Source organism: Artemia franciscana, chromosome 20, assembly GCF_032884065.1.
Source record: "Artemia franciscana chromosome 20, ASM3288406v1, whole genome shotgun sequence".
Classification (NCBI taxonomy): domain Eukaryota; kingdom Metazoa; phylum Arthropoda; class Branchiopoda; order Anostraca; family Artemiidae; genus Artemia; species Artemia franciscana.
In genome coordinates, this window is record NC_088882.1 from 10,107,148 (window position 1) to 10,123,186 (window position 16,039).

Consider the following 16,039-nt stretch of genomic DNA (forward strand, 5'->3'; position numbering starts at 1 on the left):
AGATTGTCAGGTTTACCGACTCTTGAACATGCAACATATAATTGTCCATGGGAAAAACAATCTGTATTCAGATCTATACCTCATTATTCTAATGATTGCCCTTGAGCTTTGTTGATGGTGATTGCTAATCGAACATTCCCTGTGTCGCCGTTGTCATTTATATATCCCCCTGTGAATGGCTTACATATTGCCAATTACATAGATTGAAGCTGGTTGAATGGCTTACATATTGAGTAAATAAAAAGCTTAGCCAATAAAGCCAATTACATATAGAGCTGATTACGATTACGATGTCATACGAAAAGTCTATTTTCAATTTACAGTCGGAATTGATCATCCCTAAAACTTTTATAAATCTAAACTTGCCTTGTTGGCTGCCCAGACACAAATTCGTAGTGTGTAACATTAATTTAATTGAATGTTTCTATTTCTTTCATGACATCACAAAAAGGTCATAATCCCAAGATATCAGGACAAGGTCAAGTTTACTCCTTTTTGAACTGATTTGGAAAAGATTATATATTCAAAACTAGCTGTTGGGTTGGCGCTTCGCACCCCCCCAAGCCCCCCCCCCCCACGTGCTTAAGTTGTTACGTGCCATATTAGTTACGCGCCATTGTAGTTGTGTCCCTGTGTCCCCCCTGTGAATATACATAGATATATATATATATATATATATATATATATATACATATATTTTTAACTACGTAAAACTTGCAAATATACAACATTCTTGGCTGTCCCATTGTCTGTGCATATAAATAGATTTTCAGGTTTACCGACTCTTGAACATGCAACATATAATTGTCCATGGGAAACACAATCTGTATTCAGATCTATACCTCATTATTCTAATGATTGCCCTTGAGCTTTGTTGATGGTGATTGCTAATCTAACATTCCCTGTGTCCCTGTCATCATTTATATATCCCCCTGTGCCCCCAAGCGTCCCCGTTGTAGTTGTTTCCCCATGTCCCGGTCGTCATTCGTGTCCCGGTGTCCCAGTCGGTATTTTCTCTTTGAGTGTCACGGTCATCATTTATATTCCCTGTGTCCCGGTCATCATTTTTGTCCTGGTTGTCATTCATGTTCTGGTGTCCCAGTCTGTAATTTCTCTTTGAGTTTCCTGGTCATCATTTATATTCCCTATGTCCCGGTCGTCATTTGTGTCCTGGTGCTTTGTTGATGGTGATTGCTAATTGAACATTCCTTGTGTTCTGGTCGCTTTCTCTTTGAGTGTCCCGGTTGTCCCAGTCTGTAATTTCTCTTTGAGTGTTGTGGTCGTCATTTATATTCCCTGTGTCCCGGTCATCATTTTTGTCCTGGTCTTCATTTGTGTTCCAGTGTCCCAGTCTGTAATTTCTCTTTGAGTGTCATGGTCGTCATTTATATTCCCTGTGTCCTGTTGCTTTGTTGATGGTGATTGCTAATCAAACATTCCTTGTGTCCTGGTCACTTTCTCTTTGAGTGTTCTGGTCATCATTTATATTCCCTGTGTCCCGGTTTCCTGGTCGTCATTTGTGTCCTGATGTCCCAGTCTGTAATTTCGCCAGTCGACAAACATGACGTCAGTTGACACACAAACATGACATCACTCGAGACACAGACAACTTATTTTTATATATATAGACTCCAAATAAAGATTTGACAATTAAATATGATACAACTTGTAGCAAAAAAATATGACACATTATAGAATCTGAGATGACATAAAAAGCACATTTTTGGAAAAAATATGACACACTCCTATGACACACTTAGTCATAAATATGACTAAAATATGACACAGAAGTTACCCCAGCAAAACTTTCATATTCCAACTAGCTGAAAACAAACTTACCCTATAAACACTTTTATTAGCCATATAGTTGGCAAGTAATTTATCCTCAGAATAATTTCTTAGCCAACAACATGAAGAGAAAACAGAAAACATGCCATCCCAGCAGGGCTGCCAAATTTTTTTTAAGGAGTGTGTCATATTTTTTCCAAAAATGTGCTTTTTATGTCATCTCAGATTCTATAATGTGTCAAAAAATGTGTCATATTTTTTTGCTACAAGTTGTATCATATTTAATTGTCAAATCTTTATTTGGAGTCTATATATATAAAAATAAGTTGTCTGTGTCTCGAGTGATGTCATGTTTGTGTGTCAACTGACGTCATGTTTGTCGACTGGCGAAATTACAGACTGGGACATCAGGACACAAATGACGACCAGGAAACTGGGACACAGGGAATATAAATGATGACCAGAACACTCAAAGAGAAAGTGACCGGGACACAAGGAATGTTTGATTAGCAATCACCATCAACAAAGCAACAGGACACAGGGAATATAAATGACGACCATGACACTCAAAGAGAAATTACAGACTGGGACACTGGAACACAAATGACGACCAGGACAAAAATGATGACCGGGACACAGGGAATATAAATGACAACCACGACACTCAAAGAGAAATTACAGACTGGGACAACCGGGACACTCAAAGAGAAAGCGACCAGAACACAAGGAATGTTCAATTAGCAATCACCATCAACAAAGCACCAGGACACAAATGACGACTGGGACACAGGGAATATAAATGATGACCAGGAAACTCAAAGAGAAATTACAGACCGGGACACCAGAACATGAATGACAACCAGGACAAAAATGATGACCGGGACACAGGGAATATAAATGATGACCGTGACACTCAAAGAGAAAATACCGACTGGGACACCAGGACACGAATGACGACCGGGACATGGGGAAACAACTACAACGGGGACGCTTGGGGGCACAGGGGGATATATAAATGACGACAGGGACACAGGGAATGTTTGATTAGCAATCACCATCAACAAAGCTCAAGGGCAATCATTAGAATAATGAGGTATAGATCTGAATACAGATTGTTTTCCCCATGGACAATTTGAGTGGTCTGGGCTACCTCATACAATCACCCTTTTGTCTATTAAATTCATGAGAATAGTAATTGTCATTCCTGAATCAGCTGCAAATGGCAATTTTTTCTCACTAGCCATTTTTTTTTAGAAAAACTTTTGGCTAGTATAGGCTATTTTGAGCCCTTTAAGGGTTTTAAAATTTAGCTTTCCCCTGAAGCAATGTTGACTAATTTCTAAGGTAGCAAGAATTTTCTCAACTAGAACTCCACCCAAAACTACTGGTTTTAATTGTAGGTCTATGTATTATTTTTTTTTTGTCTGTCATCAGTGTATGTTATAATAACTTGAATAATCTAGATTTGAGTCCAAGCTTGCAGAAGATAGTAAGAAAAACCTTAAGAGGTTCTTGAATGACATATCTAGCAAAGACCACAGTAAACATTCAGTGAATGCTCTGAAGACAACTGATTGGACTGAAATTACTGGTCATTTGGATCAGTTTTTACTAAAGAGCCAGATAGCTTCATCCCTTTCACTGCAACTTTTTTCATACCTATACTGCCTATTATCATTTCCTCAGAATCTGTCAAGAAAAGAAATGAGGCACTAGATGGTTATAAGTCTGCAGGACCAGACAACATTCCCCCAAGGCTTCTGAAGGAATTGGCAAATGAAATCTGTACACCAATCTCTCGAAAATTTTGTAAGTCCCTTTAATCAAAGACAGTACCTAGTGACTGAAAGAACATGCACAACAGTACCTATAGGCTGGAAGAATATGCATATCACTCCAACATTTAAAAAAAGCTGACAGGACAAAGGCAGGAAATTATCAACCCATCAGCTTGACTTCAGCTATAGCTCTAACCATGGAGAGTATAGTCAATGCAGAAATCCTGTCACATCTCCTGTCCAACAGGATTCTATCCCCAGACCAGCAAAGCTTCCTCCCAGGTAAGTCAGTAGAGACTAACTTGCTCAAGATATATATAACCAAGTGTAGGATCCTCTACCTTGGCAAAAACAACTTATGCCATAAATAAATGATGCTTGACAAGGGATCACAGCCTTACATCTAGCTGCAGACTAACCATGATGAAAGAGATTTGGTTGTTATAGTTGATGAACAACTTCAATTCCATGAACACTGGCTATCAGCAGTATCAAAAGCAACTTCTTGTCTTGGGTTTGCTCAAACAGACAATCACCAGTTACTCTTGGTCTGTCTTCCCGAGGCTGTTGTCTGGCCCATTCTGGATTTTGGGACATGCCTTACATTTCCTCCTATAATAGTGATATTAGCCTAGTTGAAGGTGTTCAAAGGTATGCCATGAAAGGTCTGTCCCAACCATCTTGAACACTCTATCCAAAGTTGCTGTTGTGCAATAGTGTCAATTCTAAACCACTGGAGAATGGTTCTTATGGATCATACTTGCCTTGTTATTACTGTTACCAAGTGAGCTGATATTGTATCTCTCCAGCAAATCTTTCTTACATTGTGTCACTGGGCCCTTAACATAGTCACATTACATTATCTTTCCATCATTGGCACAGGGCAAAGCAGATCCTGTATGAACCATAATATAGTGCCAAAGTGCAAATTAATTATTTTAAAGCCCGGTTAGCTCAGTCGGTAGAGCGTGGGACTTTTAATCCTAAGGTCAAGGGTTCAAGTCCCTTATTGGGCGAATTTTTGTCCTGTGGTGGCACAGTGGGTTTGACCTTAGCTTGGTAATACGGGACCCAGAGATCGAATCATGCTGCAGTAATGCACTGCGGGGCCGACGCAGGGACCTGAGTAGTAAAGAAGTGTCGTTAATATGATACAATACAATACAAAGTGCAAATTAAGGTAAGGTAACACATTGTCTCAGTATTAAAAGGTGATTTGACTGGTATGCTTATATTTTAGTCAGCAAAGTTATCCAAACACCAATAAATTCAGCCTATTTGAACTTTTTTTTAGACATTAGGCTATGTTTGATTCTAAAATAGACACATAAAGCTAGCCTCTTGAAATTCAGTTAGAAAATTAGGTTATTGAAACAGAATTTGTTTGAACTAGAGTGTTTTTGAACTAGATTTTTTTTGTGTATCCCTATTCTTTTTTCTTCTTTACTCTTGTCTTTTCTTTGTTTTATTTCTATCTCCTTTTCTTTCTTTTTTGTAAAGATCTTTTCTTAAAAGTGCAGTTAGAAGTTCTACCCGTTATTTGTACCAAAATATACAGAAGAATTCTATTTTAGGAGCGTTTTGGTATCTTGGAAATTATCCTAGGCAAATGAAAATCTCATGAATGTATTCAGAGCTTAAATAATCTTCTGGGAAGGTATTCTGGAGTACCTACCTCCACTCCTTCTCCCTCCAGAAGGCATTGACCTTTAAAAACCTCTTTGTTGTAAAAGTGAAACCTTGCAAAATAGATCTTCTATCTAAATAAAAACAGGAAAAGTATTTTCAACTTCATATCTTTGCTGAATCCGTATTTATAAGGTTTCAAAGATCTGCAAATATATTTCTTAAATTCAGAAAAAAAAACATTAGCAGGACTCAAAATTCTTCTCAAATAAGAGGAATTGCGTTTTCAGAAGTAAAAACTGACAAAACGGGATTGAAAATTGAAAATTAAGGAGTAATACTGTTTTGTCGAAATTCCACTAAGTTGAAAATTACCTTTCAAGTCGGTAAATTTCTAAAACTTAGAGATCAGAAGAGGTTTAACATAGTAGCTTGGCAATACCTTTCCAGAGTATGTTTTTGGCCCAGAATTCATTGCTGAAGGTTTCATTTTCCTAACTCAACTACTTTTCAATTCCATTTTCCTAACTCAACTACTTTTCAAAATAGCATGAAGCTTCTAAGCTAGAATTTTACCCATTAAATCACACTAGCCAGCAATTGGATGATCCTGTAGTTCAGTGGTGATCATTTGACTACTCGTTAGGTGTGTCCCAAACTGTTCAACAGGGCTTGTTGCACCATCCTTTGTCAACTGATGATTTGAATGAGTTAACACTGGCAGAAGAAACAGTCTCCTGGTTTAACAAGCTCCATAAATTCAATAAACAACAAAGAGAGATAAAACTTTTCAAAAAGAAAACTTCAAACGAGACGACGGCCAGTAGAGAGGAAAGACTAAAACAACGCGGATATTTCGCCTGTATCCAAACAAGGCGTCCTCAGCATAAGATAGAAAATTAAAAGAAAACTAATCTAAAAACAAATAAAAACCACCACCAATAATAATAAATACAATTGTCGCATTCTAATATATATATATACTTATATCTGTTTAATGATAGTAGTGATAGTCGTTTTTTTTAATGCCTGTAACAAAAGCTGTAGACTGCTACTAGTACTACAAACTAAGATTGTAAAAAGAAAAGGCCTCTTAGAAAATTCCCCCACAAGTAATCACCATGGGGATAAATTTCAAACACTGTAGATAGCTTTATAATTTTGCTAAAATGTTAAATAATGGTAATTTTTTCCTTAGAGATCAGCATAGGTCACCATCATTATCAGCTTTTGATACTCTTGTATCTCACCTGTTTGCACCTGTGACTCGAGACTTCAGACAATCCGTGTGATTACCTGATCCTTTGAATACTACTAGTAGAAATATACAACTTAGATACTGTAGCAGGAGTAATTTATATTTGTAATATAAGTAGTGAAATGGACAATCACAATCTGATGAAACATGGTCCCACCTACCAAACAAGGGTTTATCCTTGTGACAGCATGTTTTTCCTTGGAGTGGGAGTCGAAGCACAAAACCTGTGCAGTTTTAGGTCACATGTTCTACTGAATGTTCTTTTGGAGCAATCTCCTGTTTGTGACTCTTCCTTCCCATGTGTCCAGGTATTTATGCTGACAAAGCTGAATCTTATTTCTTTATGCATTAAAGAGTAATCCGACAAATATCCTATGAAAACAGGAAATGTTAAATCTAGAAAATTAGTAGTCAAATTTGGCTTTCTATAAATTTTTTTAAGGTTGTTTTTGTTTAGAGACTTATAAAATTTGCTGGTAATTATTTTTGTGAGTTCATATCAGGCTAATAGTCAATAACTTTTTTTGTTATTATGTATCGGGTCACAGAGATGTAGATGGGTTTTCAGCTCCCAGTGATAATGTCAATTTTGGCCCTCCCAAGATCATAGTATTGCCAAAAAAACTCAGTTTGGCACCCCTTCAGAGGCTGTACTTGGGGGTAACTGTGCCCTAGTTACATTCACTGATGGACCATAACATTAAACTTGTGATTTGCTGATCCTTAGTCAAGTCTTAATCTTTCGGATACAATGAACTACATTAAGGTCTGCTGTTTCTTACATGACAATGCTATTCAGAGCTTTTCCCACCATGTTCAATGTATTTCAGATTAAACATAACGAAGACAAACTGAGAAGTCTGCAACTTGGCGGGCATGTAGGGTTTGACACACTTCCTGACCAGTTAGTGACAAGATCTGTTGATGCTGGATTTGTTTTCAATATCCTTTGTATTGGTAAGTTCACCATTGCTTAACATTGAATCTCACATTTCACTTGAAGATTACTTTAAGTTTTAAGTAAAAAGCTTTTTATCTATTTTTTGGTTCAAATTTATTTGAAGGAAAAGCAGTGTTCTTTATTTTTTCTTTAAGTATTATTTTTTTTCGTAGCCTATTTGTTACACTTTTAGGAAGATTTCTTGAATTTGACATATTAAATTGAATTTTCACATATTAAGTTGGATCAATAATTTCAGATGATAAAATGCTATTGCCAGTAATTGTTTTATCCTGCTGGTAAAATCAAATAAATAACCACATTAAATGTTGTACATACTGAAAAATTTCATGAACTATTGCCTTTGGAAGAATGATGTACTCTCCTTTGATGCAGGAATGCAAAATGTGCTTGGACAATAGAGGAGCCAAGAAAACCATTTAAAGGGAACCTTGAAAACTTGGGCCCAAAAACCCCCTTTTTTTACAGGAAACAAACCTGATATATATACCTGATACATATATACATACCTGATATATATATATATATATATATATATATATATATATATATATATATATATATATATATATATATATATATATATATATATATATATATATAAATCGTGTGTAAAAGTGTGTATATATCTTCATTTTTACCCTAACTGTTTTGGTCCCACTCTGCCTCTATTTGACCTTTTACCTCCTCCCTCCCGTTTTGTGCCCCACTCCCAAAAAAGAAAAAAGGATTTGAAATATACCACAAGGACCAGACAGCCTCGGCTGTCCACTTCATTGTTCCCCTATCTGTAATGGTCTCACTCTGTCTCTATTTGACCTTTGACCCTCTTCATCCGCCTGTGTAGGAAACAAGTGTGGAGAGGTTTCTACTCTTTAACTTAAAGAATACTGATTTTCTGTACAAGCTATTTTTTATGATAGATTTTTATCGATTTTTGGAAATACAGTTGGATTTTATATAATTTGGGTCATTTTAGGTGAAACTGGTATTGGAAAGTCAACATTGATGGACAGTCTGTTTAATACAACTTTTGAATCCAATCCCGTGCCACATTCATTACCTGGAGTGAAACTCAAGTCTCATACTTATGAATTACATGAAGGAACAGTAAAATTGAAGGTAAAGCTTTTCTCAAGCTGAACAATGGATAGGAGCTGTTGCTTTTTTCCCATTAAATTATAATAATAATAATAATAATTAATATTTACCTTTTTACAAATAATACAGCATTGTTACCCTACAGGAGGCTGAGCACCACCTTTTACTTAGGCTAGAACATTTATTAAGAAGCACTGCTATTGTTTAAGATAATCCTTGTTAGCAAACCATCTAGATCCAAATGAAAAACAGGTTGTCTCCCAATGGGGTGGGAGGATGCCATAAGGAAAGATTCAAAGGAAATGAGAACTTCCTGGGAGGTTGTAAAGGAGATTCTGAATAGATTGGAATGGAGGAGGAGCATGCGTTGCTGTTTTGGCCTCAGGCGGCTAGATACAGTCATGAATAACCAGCCATAGTTATCTATGGCTGGGTAACCCTGCTATTAGAATTAGTTTGTCAAACCAGTTATGGTCTCCCATCTTCTATGAAGCAAGTTTGCGCTTGCAAAAATGATCAGTGGGTAAGACCTGCTGACTCTTTGGAGGGCAATAAGTGATTTTTAAAACCGATTGTAAGCTATGTCTTTGGTTTAGGGCATGGTGACGATTTTTAGTTCATTGAACTGATCACCGCACCTAAATTTACGAGGTCAGCGCAGTTGCGCACGCACCATTTTCACCCCCTTTGTTCACAGCTTCATTATTTACCCCCAACTATGAATTCCCTACTTAGTAAAAAAAAGTCTATTACCTCGTCCTCCTCCATACGAGGATGTCCTCCTTTATTTTTGGCTTCGGGTGTACTGTCAAGAAGCATAGTTCTTTGCAACCTTAAAATATGACTAGCCATCTAAACGTCTCTTTCGTTGTAGCCTTCAAATTCGATTTGAAGGCAGGGCCAACTGCCGTGTTCACGCGTCAGATGAGTTACAAACCTTCTCCCAGTAGGCTAATGGGTTAAATTGCATGGTGAAGCAGAACACCATCGTGGGAGGATCCTCTATAGGAGGACAACTGCGGCAGGGCCTAAGATCCAGATTTATGGACAACGGCCTCTGTAAAGGGCTGCCTCGACCCTTTCGGGGTACCTGCAAGACTGGGAAACTTGCGGTCAATTTTTCCCACTTGAGGAGTGGCGCCTCTCGAGGAAATTATAGCCTAGTAAACAACACAGCACTCGTACGGGATTCTGATTATTGGATAATTTTCTGGGCTTGGTTTGTTTTGATGGGCGTTTTCGGGCTGAAAAACCTCTTCCTAGCTAATTTATCTACTATGGGCTGCCTCCCCGTAGTAGCATAATATTTGTAGGCATGAATATATAATGAGTCGGAGGTAATAGGCTTGGGACTGTCTGTGCAGGATTTCGACTCTTGTTGGTAGAAGAGCATCGCCAAGTGCTGAAAACCATGTTGTGACCAAGATGGGCCCAGGATTGCACAAAGCCTCCAACTTACTGGAGGTCCCAGGGACTTCTTGCTGTCCGGTTCTAAGCCGGCTTAAGCGCTTCGGTGTAGACTTGAGAAGATATGTTGGTCCCCATCCTGCACTGGTATCCGGGATCACTGCTTTTCTTGAGGCCAAAATAATTTCAAAGATTTAAAGAACATGAAAATTGGAACTTAGAATGTTACGACGTTAAAAAATGACTATCGCATCGACATTTTGACTGACGAATTCAGACGGTTTGAACTGGATTTATTAGGAGTTTCAGAAACTCATATCCCAGGGGTAGGAAGCATGAAATTAGGTGACATAGAATTTGTTTACTCAGGAAGGAAGGATGGGGTACATAGACAGGGAGTAGGGCTCATGATGAATAAGGAAGCTGCTAAGTCTTGTTTAGGCTGGGAAGGTATTAATAATAGAATACTAATTGCTCATTTTATGACTAAAAAGTTTAGGGTATCAGTTATAGTAGTATATGCCCCCATTGAACCAACTGATGGAGATACTAGTGACTCAGATGAATTTTACTTACAGTTACAGGAGCAAATAGACAGGGTACCAGGTAGAAATATGGTGTTTTTGCTAGGAGATTTTAATGCCCAGGTTGGTAGAAATAGGGATAGATGGTATCCTAGCCTAGGTAAATTTGGTGTAGGAAAAGAAAACAGTAATGGCTATAGGCTTTTGCAATTTTGTAGGTATAACAACCTAGTTATAACCAATACGGTGTTTGGTCACAAAATGGCCCATAAGTTGACATGGTATTCACGTGATGGTAAGACAGCAAACCTTATTGATTATGTTATTGTAAACAAAAGACTAGCAGGATCAATACAAGATACTAGGGTGTATAGGAGTGCCGTTATTGATGTTAAAAGTAAAGATCACCATCTAGTAGTGTCTAAGTTTAATTTAAAGCTGAAATTTCGGAAGAGTAACTCCCTCCCGGAAAGTTGTGATGTTGGTAGACTTCAGGATGAAAATTTGAGAAAAAAATTCCAGGAACAGTTGAGTACTAAACTTGAGGGTTTAAAATTTGACAATGTGGAAGATGGATGGAATAATTTCAGAAAAACAATTTGTGAAGTTGCTGATGGTGTCCTAGGGAAGAGTGCTAAGACAGCAACTAGGAATATTAGTGAAAAAGCTTTAGGTTTAATAGAGAGTAGAAGGGGTTTGTATAAGAATTATCTGAGCGATAGGTCGTATGAAAACAAAAGGAATGTAAAGAAAGTGGAGAAAGCATTAAAATATGAACTAAGGAGATGTGAAATGGAGGCGATGGATAAAATTGCTGAGGATCTGGAAGATGCGGCTAGACGGCATAATAGTAAAATGTTATACTGGCATGTTAATAAATTGAAAGGGAGTAGCCGATCCGGACTAGTCCCAGTTAAAGATAGAAATGGGGCCACAATTAGTGATAAGGAAAAAGTTAAAGAAAGATGGGTGGAACATTTTGAGAATGTGCTAAACCGAGATACAGTTGCAGGAAAAGATATAGATGAAAATGAAAAAGTTTGTGATACCTTGGATGTGAAGGAAGATTTGTTTAGTGAGGAAGAATTAGCGACAGTACTAGAAGGATTAAAAAATAATAAGGCCCCAGGTGCTGATAGTATGATTAATGAGTTCCTTAAATATGGTGGCTCTGAGGTTAGGAATAAGCTACTGAAGATTATGAACATGATTTTTGAAAAAGGGGAAGTACCCAATGATTTTAGGAAAACCTTAAATAAACCACTGTATAAGAAAGGTGACAAGAGTGAATGTCGTAATTATCGAGGCATTAGTCTGGTCTCTGTAGGTAGCAAATTACTGAGTAATATGATACTTTTTAGACTGAGACATGCTGTAGACAAAGTTTTAAGGGAAGAACAATGCGGTTTTAGAAAAGGTAGAGGATGTGTCGACCATGTTTTCACTCTTAGGTTAATAATTGAGAAGTCCCTTCGTTGTCAAACACCTTTGGTCCTTAGTTTTATCGATTATGAGCAAGCTTTCGATTCTGTTGATAGAACAGCGTTAACAAAGGTCTTATCGTTATATGGTATGCCAGAAAAATACATTAAAGTGATTTGCGCTATGTACGAGAATAATACTGCTGCGGTTAAGGTAGGAAATGAGGTTAGCAACTGGTTTTGTATTAAATCAGGAGTTAAGCAGGGTTGTGTTCTATCCCCCTTTATATGGATCATTTTGATGGACTTCGTCTTAAGGAGCACAGGAAAGGCAATTGGAGACCATGGAATCAAATGGGGAGGAAGAACGCTCCTGGACTTAGATTATGCTGATGATTTAAGCATATTAGATGAAAGTGTGAGCAAAATGAATGAATTTTTAGAGGTTTTGCGAGTTCAGGGTGCTAAAATAGGCTTGAAAATTAATGTTAAGAAGACTAAGTCACTAAGGCTAGGAATAAGTGAAGATGAACAGGTGACCTTAGGTAACGAAAAGATTGATCAGGTTGGGAGCTTCAGTTACCTTGGTAGTATTATTAGTAAAGATGGTGGGAGCAGTGAAGATGTTAAAAGTAGAATAGCTAAAGCTCAGGGTGTTTTTTCACAGTTAAAAAAAAGTTTGGAAGAATAGAAAGATAAGCCTACAACCCAAGATTAGAATATTGGAAGCTACAGTGATGACAGTGGTCAAATATGGCTCTGAAGCATGGACACTCCGTAAAGCAGATGAAAATTTACTAGATGTTTTCCAGAGAAATTGCCTACGGATTGTTCTGGGTACCCGGCTGACTGACCGTATTTCAAACAGTAGGTTGTACGAAAAGTGTGGTTCAATCCCGCTTTCTGGGGCTATAATGAAAGAAAGGTTGAGATGGCTAGGCCACGTTCTACGGATGAAGGATGACAGATTACCGAAGATTGTCCTTTTTGGCCAACCGTCTGGGGCTACACGGAAAGCAGGTCGTCCTTGTCTGGGTTGGGAGGATGTCATAAATAAGGATTTAAAGGAAATGGGAACTTCCTGGGAGGGTGTAAAGAGGGAGGCTTTAAATAGATTAGGTTGGAGGAGGAGGGTGCGTAGCTGTGTTGGCCTCAGGCGGCTTGGTGCTGCAGTGAGTTATTAGTAGTAGGTGTAGTAGTATTGGTTGATACAAAGTCGTTCAAATGCGCACCTCTAACTGTACTAAGACACTTCACCTTTAAAACACTGAGCGTATATTCTTCAGCTTTTCAAAGGACCCATCTTTCAGAATTAAGCTAACGACTTCCATTACCTTGGGCTCTTGTATCCTAATCTTAGTTAAAAGCTGTCATCCTTTTCTTCCAAATTTTTTTTCAAGCCCATAAAAGACCTTGCACCTTTGCAGCTCTGCTTTTTACACCTTCACCGGTTCCATCTACTTCTCTTATAATGCTAATTAGGTAAAAGTAGCTCAACGAGTGAACTTCACATTAGATAAGGCATTTATTTACTTAATATCCATCGTCATCTGGTTTTTTAATCTTTAGGAAATTTAAGTTTTGTCATCACAAGAGGGAGATAGTATTCCCGCCTTATATCCGACCAGGTCGTATGCGAAATTGCGAGAATTAAATTAAATTCCATTAATTGCAAAGAAAGGTGAATTTCTGTTTTTATTCCTTTATGATACGACGTGAATACGACGTTCTATCGTTCACGATAGAACGTGAAGCCTGAAGCAGTTGCACAGATGTCAGTGTCCTTTTGTTTGACCTTGTTACATCGTTCCAAGGCACTGGGCTGGGATTCTTGTGGGGATTTAGCATATAATACATGTCGCGTAACTTTACAAAGCACACGTGTTTGACCCAGGCTCTTGGGCTTGGATAAGTCCTTCTTGGGGAGCGCTAAGTACGCCTCTCTTCGACTTCTCTGTAGGACTTACTTCACACCTCCTTCTCAGGAAAGTAGTTCCACCCTATGGATGATGTTTTGAATGGATGTCGAAATTTAAAATAAAACTCAAGCCTCAGTTTGACATTTATTTTTAGTTGACACTGGTTGATACAATTGGCTATGGTGACCAAGTAAATAAAGATGACAGTTTCAAAGCCATTGTTGATTATATTGATGCCCAGTTTGAAGTCTATCTTCAGGAGGAGTTGAAAATTAAGCGAAACATTGCCACGTATCATGATACTAGAATTCATGCCTGCCTATATTTTATCTGCCCAACTGGCCATGGGTAAGTTAAATTTTGAAAGGGTTTTTATGCTAAATTTTGCAGAAAAAACAACTTTTTTCCTTCTTCCCATAACTTTTTGTCATAAATGAACTATCTTTATTGTTATTAGTTATCCAGAAGTGTCTCTTGTAAAACATTAAAAATATATCTCTATTAAAAAAAAATATTTATCTACTTATTTGCTGTAGATTCCAAGCTTTAGTCCGTAAATATAACGATTAGTCAATATGCAGTTAAAAACAGCGGTTTGTGTATGTGTGCGTAACCCAGATCCTGTCAATTGTTGGCTCTCCTTCAGTAAAACCATCACTACAAGTGAATTAAGTCGTACAAGACCTGTCTTCTCACCTTCTCCAGTAATTTTGAGATTTTTAGAACTTTAATTTTGAAAATTTTAGATATTTCAACACTTTATGAAACACTATATTTCAGAAAATTTCACTTAGGATTTAAAAAAAGAAAAAAAAAATTGATTTTTTGGACATGTTTTTTTATTTCTTTGCTAGAATTTTCTTTTGTTTTTCAACTGTTTTTCTAAAAGCCATTTTATGCTTTCTGAAAGAGCAAAACAGAAATGAGTTTTCTATTTTTACAATAATCGCTTTTATTGCTCCCAAGTCCCTCAATGCTGTCAATTGACATCCCATAAGCCTTTAATTTTTATCATAATATTAGTTTTGTTAACTGTAATAAAATTCAAAATACATAAATTAAATAAAGGTTGTGGAATATTTATTACTGGAAATTGAGGCCTTTTAGTAAATACCACCGCTGTAAATCAAATTTACGTATCATTTCTTTGAAGTTAATTATGTATCATTTTTGTCAATTACATGTCATTTACGTTAATTACGTTCAATTATGTCAAATACGTTCTCATTATGTTAATCAATACAAAATAGACACAGCTTTTAAGCCTGAGTTTTCAGTACTTATTTGTTGACTCTCTTTAGACTTACCAAAAACATTTTGCTAAACGAAAATTCTGTTGCAATGATAGCGACATTTTCATTTTTCATTGAGACATTAAAACAATACGACTGCACAAACCTGACATGAAAAACATTTACACAGGATAAATAAACACTAAAAATACAAAGGAGTTGCTAAACACATGCTCATAGTTCATGTTTAGGTTAGTGTGCGTTCATTTTCAACTTCATTTATTCCTTCACACTGTTACTGTTAATTTTGAATGTATCTTTTTTTTCCTCATTCTAAGTCTTAAAATAACTTTTCTTCTATTTTTTTTTATATTTTCCAAATGATCAACACAGTTATTCAGCAATTCAATTAAATGGCTGTACATCTTACCTAAAAGATCTAAGCCTATGGTTCAATTGCAACTCTTACACATTTCATTTCTTACTTCATTTTCACAAGTATCTTCTATTCCTTTGGGTTGATTTTCCAACATTTCTTAAGGTTTAGGTTCCCTGTGCAAACTTCGGTATGTTGTTTTTCTGCTTTTCTAGGGTTTTAGTATAAAAAAATAATTTGAATGTGACTCCATAGCTGAAATTCATTTCTATCAATCTACCGAAATAAATTTTTGAAGTCTGGTATACTGGACTTTTATTAATAAAAATACGCTCAGAATTTGTTTAAAATCGTTAAAAAAGAATTTTTATTCTTAAGAAAATTTAGAGACTTCACTTATAAAATGTGTCAGCAATATTGTAATTCTGGCTTGGTCAATGAATAGATGTGAGTAGTCATGGCAAAAGTGGGATAGCAAATTGGCAATGCTACTTCGCAGTTTTCAAATTTGGTAGATTTTGTCAGCAATATTGTAAATCTGGCTTGGTCAATGAATAGATGTGAGTAGTCATGGCAAAAGTGGGATAGCAAATTGGCAATGCTACTTCGCAGTTTTCAAATTTGGTAGATTTTGTCAGCAATATTGTA

General features: G+C 36.8%; 1 protein-coding gene across 2 annotated transcripts in view; it reads left to right on the forward strand.

The window, feature by feature from the left end:
* The window catches only part of LOC136039740 (septin-2-like), a 249,200-nt gene that overhangs the window by 212,707 nt on the left and 20,454 nt on the right, over nt 1–16,039 (forward strand). For both annotated transcript variants that reach the window (XM_065723579.1, XM_065723578.1), the window contains exons 2-4: nt 7,281–7,407; nt 8,391–8,533; nt 13,938–14,131. In XM_065723579.1, coding sequence (XP_065579651.1) covers nt 8,420–8,533; nt 13,938–14,131 — 308 coding nt within the window. In that variant the 5' untranslated portion in view covers nt 7,281–7,407; nt 8,391–8,419. The remainder of the gene's footprint in view (nt 1–7,280; nt 7,408–8,390; nt 8,534–13,937; nt 14,132–16,039) is intronic.